The sequence below is a fragment of the Netta rufina genome, assembly GCF_964035555.1.
Source record: "Netta rufina genome assembly, chromosome: 17".
Taxonomy (NCBI): domain Eukaryota; kingdom Metazoa; phylum Chordata; class Aves; order Anseriformes; family Anatidae; genus Netta; species Netta rufina.
The window spans coordinates 13,901,610-13,908,459 of NC_140141.1; the positions used below are offsets into that span (position 1 = coordinate 13,901,610).

General features: G+C 49.0%; 1 protein-coding gene across 1 annotated transcript; it reads right to left on the reverse strand.

Moving 5' to 3' along the window:
• Positions 1-44: 44 nt before the first annotated feature.
• ERP29 (endoplasmic reticulum protein 29) lies at positions 45-5,077 on the reverse strand. Its single transcript, XM_084297535.1, has 3 exons — positions 4,938-5,077; positions 3,023-3,161; positions 45-1,855 (listed from the first exon to the last, which is right to left on the reverse strand). Exons 1-3 carry the CDS (start codon positions 5,058-5,060, stop codon positions 1,353-1,355), a joined length of 765 nt encoding a protein of 254 aa, XP_084153661.1. The 5' UTR covers positions 5,061-5,077; the 3' UTR covers positions 45-1,352.
• Between the last annotated feature and the right edge of the window lie 1,773 nt (positions 5,078-6,850).

Here is a 6,850-nt window from a genome sequence, read left to right on the forward strand (position 1 = left end):
AGCAGCAGTTTCTTTAGAAAGCAGTTGAAGCGTCAGCTATTAATTGGAACTGGTTTATTTTTATTATTATTATTATTATTATTACAGCATTTTTAATACACTTCACCTTGCAGCAATGTCTGCTCCTTGAGATTCAAAAGGCAGCAAAGCTCCCTCAGAAATGAGTTTTGCCGAGCTTGGAAGCGGAGCCTTGAGGCAGAAGGCGCAGCAGGTGTTCCTCTCAGCCTGGGGCCCTGATCAGCAGCCGCCTGAGCTCCACACGGCAAGGACAGCACCCACAGCACCTGCTTGCCTGATCCCTGGGCCAGGTACCTCCATTAAAGCAGGTGGAGCTTTTAAGGAATTAATACTTTTGCTTCCCGTCACAAGACATCATTTTCAAACACTTAAAACTCTGCCAAACGCTGTTGAAGCTTTAGTTTGAGTGCCATTCACTTCTGAAGACCAGGTTGGAGAAGGTATTTCATTCACGTTGACTACTGTTTGCAACTTTTCAATGTATTTGTCTCCCTTTCTTCCAAACTGGGGAGATGAAGACTGGTCAGGAAGAAGAGGCAAAAAGCACAGGCAGATGTCCTTTTCATGGGGAAGCTCACCTGAATTTACCTCATCAGCCTCTGAAAAAGCCCATTTTTGCACTGGCGAGTCTCCTTGTAACAGCACCTCGAGGCGATCTGCCCTTGCACTGTGCTCACTCAGCCCAAATATCGTGACAGGGCTTGGGAGGACGCTTGCTGACAGCAGATGCAGGGCGAGTTTGGAGGGCAGAGAACCTGGCTTCACCTCGCCTGGGGGCTGCCTAAGGCAACCAGAGACAGGAGCCGCTGGAGGAGAAGGCAGAAAGAGGAAACTGCGGGTCTCTCGGTCAACAGCAGGTAAGAAAAGCAAGACTGGGATAAGAAGCCCTACTGGGAAGGCAAAAGGTAGGATGAGGGGGAAAGGGAATAAAACCCAAGGGTACTAAAACCAGGGGAAGGCAGGGACAGGGGCGTCAAGTCTGTACCTTTTAAAGCACGTAAGATAGAACGTGGGACTGAATTTTGTTATTTGTTTGCCAGGGAACACCTGTAAAAACCACCAGGAATGTGCCTCAGGCCAATCTAGTATTTTTTTTTTTGGTCTACTTTAACACTATTGTTTAATAATATTACACAATACTGGGAGCTTGCTTTAAGGTGATTTTCCCAACATTTAGAATACTGTATTTTTAAGGAATGGCTCGATTTTATAGCTGACGATATCAGAAGGAAATCTGCTGCTCTCTTGAAGACAGCGGGAAGTTTTCTTGCATAAGGAGAACTGGTTAGGACTCTCGACAGTGTTTCACAGCTTGTACAAAGTTATCCAACATATTAGAGCTCATCTTTTTCGTTATTCTTCTTCAGGAAAGAAGCAAGGATATTGAGGCTTTTCTGGAGCTCCTCCTTTTTTCCATCACTCATTTTGTTCTTCTCAATCAGTTTCGTGATTCGGACGACTTCATTAGCAGCAAACTCTTCTCCCTGCTCCAGTATCTTGCTCATAATTTTCAAGTATTGCTCAGCTGACTTCTTCTCAGTTTCTTTTGCTTTTTCTAAGCTTTGTTGCCCCTTTTTCAGGAGGGACTGCCGCTCTGACTTTTCGGTGGTACTCACAAACTTGCTGGCCAGCATGTCATACTCCTTCAGGCAGCCTGGCATCCCCAGGTAGATACCACTACTCTTCAGCCAGCGCTGAATAGCCCCGGCTTTGATTTGGCCAGTGTAAGGTAAAGGATTGTCAAAGTCACCATCCCGAAACAAGTAAAAAATAGGGAACTTTTCCTTATCCATCTTGTACTTTTCGCCCAGGTCAGTGTTCAGTTTATCACCGTAATCTGTCAAGAGAAAACAAAACACAGAAAAACACAGTATATTAAGCTAATGAAATAAAATATTTTAGGATTCTCTCGTATTACAAACTGACAAATATTTGTCTCCAGAGTTTCAACAATTCCTAATAACCTCTTTGCCAGGAAATGCCATACACTGAAACAAAAACACTCCAGAAAATCATTTGGGCAAGGCAAGCCATCGTTAGGTTTTCCCAAGAAAAATACGAGATTCTAATGATGCTTTTCTTTGACTGTTAGCACAAAAGCTCTAGGAACAAACCCAGTTATCATTATGGGAAATTGTGTTTTTTGTTTTTTTTTTCCTCCTTGTTTTGTTCTATGCTTTGATGTTACAGTTAGATGGATTCTTTTTTCCTGGTCTATGTGCAGAGAGCACACCCTTGTATTTTAGTTCTGACAGCATTCCAAGCAACGGGATGTTTTTACTTCTCACATAAATTCCATTTATTCTTGAGGACAAAAAAACATAACTCAAGGGATGTCAACCATGCTGCCTGGGTAAATCAACGTGTGCTTAGCAATGTCAGTGTGGTTCAACTTTCCAGTTAGGCAATTTCTGTGGGCTTAAATCCTTAATTCTACCTGCAAAGCAAGAACAAGTAAGGTGGCAGTGAGCCATTCCTCATTGCTTTCCCACTGAAGTCAACAACAAAACGCCAGCTTATGCCAGCCACAGTGCAACAACCGTTTTCTGAGCCTTATCAGCAGCAAATAGAGGGTTTGCTACAATTAATCAATCATATCGCTTTGATTTGTTTGACCAGGCTGATGGCTAAAACCCAGTTCTTGTGGGGTCTGTTCCCTGAAAACGGATGAAAAGGTTTATTTCAGGAACAAAAAAAAAAAAAAAAGGAAGGAAGAAAAGTGCTGTGAAGGAGGAGGGTGGCACCCACTGGAGCTGTGGGCTGCCTTGCTTCATTAACCAGCCGACAGCAGAGCGCAGCACTCCCACGCTTGCTGCAGGAGGTGACGGCGGAGCTCTGCTACCAGCCAGGGCAGGGCCACTCCATGTTTCGATCTGACAGCACCGTGTCAATCTCGTCTCCCACTACCAGAATTACCTCAGAGCCTATTTTGAGCAGAAACTGCAGCGGGTTTGACTTTCTCACCACCAACCTGTAGTGTACGAATCTGTTCAGAGCTCCTCACCTGATATCCCCACTTCAGCCACCAGAAGATCTTCACTGGAGCCTGAGCTCTCTGCCAGCTTTTTGAACTCATCTTGTTTCTCACCGTAAGGATATTGTGTATCAAATTTCACCAGGACAAACTTATGCTTCGGAATTACCTAAAATAATAAGAAAAGAAAAAAAAAAAAAAAAAAAAGACAGAACTTAAAATTTCAGGTTTGAGCAATCTACAAGCCACCTAAGGTTGTTTTAGCTCTTTCATATTTTCCTGCACAACGAGTAGGTGCAGAGGGAGATGGAAATTTTTTAATTATAGCCTTTGAAAAGTGACTCACTGCATCGTGAGCGAAAACTGCATGTATGTATCCCTATAGCAGATGATAACGACGGTACACGATCGGTTCGGGGGGATCTGATAACGACTTTAATTATACATGATCTGCTTATTGTAAACCTGATCGGCATCTTGGAAGCAAGTCAGTGAAAAGACTTGCAGGGGGATGTTAGGAGGTTGGAGGACAAATCTAAGGCTGTTCTGAAGCGTCCCAGCACAAGAGCCACAGCTCAGAGCAGAGGTATGGGCAGCAGCGGAAACGCTGCTCTGGTTCAGTACACAGCGTTGGTGTTTAATCGATTCTTCTCCACTTCTGCCGTTGCTTTTGAATTTAGCTCTGCTAAATGAGCTCGGGCGTGAATCTGCCACCTGCTTTGGGCTCTGTTCTCCCCCCAGGAGAAGACCTTGCAACATCTTTTTTTCTAGTGAGCGCAACCGGCTCGCAGCGCAGGTCCCCGCCTACACAGCGCCCTGCGAGTGCTGCTCAAGCAGGGACGCAGCAGCTGCTTGCACCACTTCACGAGCCTCCAGCTCAGGGCCTGTTGATCTCGCAGCTTATTTACTGTCCTTGTATGAAGCGAACGCAGCATGTTACAGCTCTGACATTTCTGCTGGTCTCTTCAAGCTCCTCTTGCAGCACGCTGCCAATTACTTCAACTTCTCCTCCTAAGGAGCTAAGGGCTGTAGAACGCAGTAGCCTTAAAACACCAAAAAGGGTTTGTCACAGCAGAAAAATCAGGAGGGGGCTGGCGTGTGGCAAGAGCTATTTGCTCATGTCAGGGCAGTTTGTTCAGGGCAGACGCTTTTTAACCAGCTCAGCTGATCGTTGTCTCTCCTGCCCGTGTTGCTAAAGTGCCCGCACTGATCCTGCAATTCGATGGCTCCCTTTCGACAGACTCCTCTCCGCCTCCCTACCACCCAGCTGAGCCATCCTTTCCAGCACTGGTCACTGCTGAATTAAAAACCCTTCCAGGCTCTTGGAAGACGCTTTCAAAGCGATTTTTTGGGGAAAAAAAATAAAGAACAAAGACAAAACCCCCAACCAAGCATGCAACCCAGACAGCAGCCATCTGCTCCGTCTGACCCTTCTGCTCCGTCCACACAAACCCCAGGGACATGGCTCAGAGCGGGGACCACCCGAGGATCGCTTCGCCGTGCACGGGGGGCGCAGGGCAGGGACCGGGAGGCGGCGGCGCCGCTCCGCCCGCAGGGAGCCGAACCCCGCCGGGCCCCGAGCCCCGCACGGAGCCGCCGGCTGCGCTGAGCCCCCCGCGGCCCCGGCTCCACTTGGAGCGCGCCTATTGGCTGCCCACCTCCCCTGCCGCTCTCCCATTGGCTGCTCACTACCACTGCCGCTCTCCCATTGGTTGATCCCGGATCCTCAGCCATCCCGCGAGCCCCGCGCCGCGCCGGCTCTACCCCTGCTGCCCCCTCTCCGCGCCCCCCGGTCCCCCACACCCCAACCCCGGCTCCTTCCCCCGGGCCCCCCGCGGCAGCCCCGCGGTGCTCAGGGCCGGAGCGCGGCTCCCCCTGCACGGCCGCGCCCCCCGCATCCCCCCCGAGCTCCCCTCCTGCGGGCCCAGCAGCCCCCCGGCGGTACCTTGTAGAAGGTGAGCGAGTCGAGGGGCACGGAGCCCTTGGTGTGCAGGGCGCGGCTGCCGGGCAGCGCCAGGCCCAGCAGGCAGCCGAGGAGCAGGGAGCCGGCGGCGGCCGCCGCAGCCATGGCGGAGAGCGGAGGGAGTGGGGCGACGGTCACGTGGCCGTGCGGAGCGCCCGCCGCCGCCGCCGCCGCCACCGGGGCCCGGCCCCCCCCCGCCCCGGGCTGCGGGTGGCCGGAGGGGAGCAGGGACACGGGGGGGGGGGTTCAGGTGCATGCAGACGGCTCTGAGCGGCCCCGGGGGTCACAGCGCTTTGAGGGGAGCTCTAGGGCTTTCCTGAGCCCTCAGCGAGAGGCAGGACATAAAGCAGAAAAAGCCTAAGCAGCAGCGACAGAGGAGCATGGCAAAGAGGAACCATGAAGACAAAGAGCCATCACCCCCCTCCCTCGAGCAGGCAGCACTTCAAACCCTGACCACATGCAGAAAGCTGCGTTTTTCTCCCCCTGCTTTCTCTTTCTTCAGCCCAGGTAACTTGATTTTCCCCTTGCCCAGCACCAGAACATCTGGCTTCACCAAGAAGCTGACCGTGGAAAAGAGCATAGACAAGCACTATGGTTACATCCCGAGCATCCAGATGGAAAAATGAAAGAGGCAGCAAGACTGATTCGTAACGAAACTGACTTTTATATAAATTATAAACCCATCCAGTTTAAAGCAGATCGTTTGCAGTTGTGTCACTTAAGTCCGTAGAAGGCTGAGGCATACGTATCTTCTACAGTCATAAATTACAATGAATAATCAAGGAAGAGAAAGTTCAGATAAGGCTGCAGATACAACAAAAAAAAAATCCCATTTGAGATTACTAACGGTTAAAATAACACCATGATTATCAATGATTGCAAAATATAAATGCAACTCTCGAACAGTTAAAATTGGTAAAAAGTACAAAAATGAGGGGGAACACAAACAGGCATTGTACATTTTCTTCCGTATGTAGACAAAGCAGGGTAAGAGATTTCTGACCTTCATCTACATTAGATACCAACTTAAAGCAAAGAGGTGAGGAAATCTGTAAAAGGATCGTGGCTCATGATCCCAGTAGTATAAAAGCAGTATTTTTTTCAGTCTGTAAACAGTAGTCTTGGTAGCTTTTTCTAAGTATGTTTTTCAATTCATCATCAAAACCAAACCAAAACAAACAAAAAACAAACCCCAAGAGTGGAAAAGGGTGAACAGCAGCAATGGTTGATAGCTTGAACTTCTTACCAAGTCCCAGGGGGACACATTCTGGAAGGGAAATGCTCTTTTGTAAGAAATATATAATATATTTAACTGTACACAATTTATAAGGAGAGAGAAATTCTCCCTCTCCCTCAAGCAAGCCCCCAAATAATCGGTACACAGTCATTTTTGCACCCCCACTGACTCCTCCCAGAGAGGAGTTACAGCTTGTGACGAGATGGTGTCTGGTTTATAAAACACTGAGTGAACCAAGTTGTATTTGACAAGTTTATCATTCACCTGTGGCCAGACCTGGAAACAGAACAGCAGGCAACGCACACAGTCAGCGTTCCCCCCGTGCTGGTTGTGGATGGGCTGAGGGAGCAGCCACCAGAGCTGAGCCCTGCTGTCACCTCTTCCCAGGCTTCACTTCAGACAATGCACATCCCCTCCCTCACCTCCCCCCAGCAATTTCAATTCTGCTTTTAAGGGAACTGATGCAGAAAACTTTTTTTTTTTTTTTGAACAAGTTCTGCTTTCTGGCCCACAGGGTTTTAAAAGCTTGGTTTTATTAGCCCTGCCTCACTTTTCTCGCTGTTCTTATTGGTACAACTGGTCGAGTTCAGCCTGTCGCAGCAGCAGTGCAAGGAAACTCCAGCAGAAGTCAGCCCCTGGACAAGGATGCTGTGTCAAC

Excerpts from the sequence above, each read along its gene's own strand:
- ERP29 (XM_084297535.1), bottom strand. The coding sequence starts at position 5,060 with ATGGCTGCGGCGGCCGCCGCCGGCTCCCTGCTCCTCGGCTGCCTGCTG. Across the intron at positions 3,162-4,937 it reads ACTCGCTCACCTTCTACAAG|GTAATTCCGAAGCATAAGTT; the intron begins GTACCGCCGGGG and ends TTATTATTTTAG. Across the intron at positions 1,856-3,022 it reads GGCTGAAGTGGGGATATCAG|ATTACGGTGATAAACTGAAC; the intron begins GTGAGGAGCTCT and ends TTCTCTTGACAG.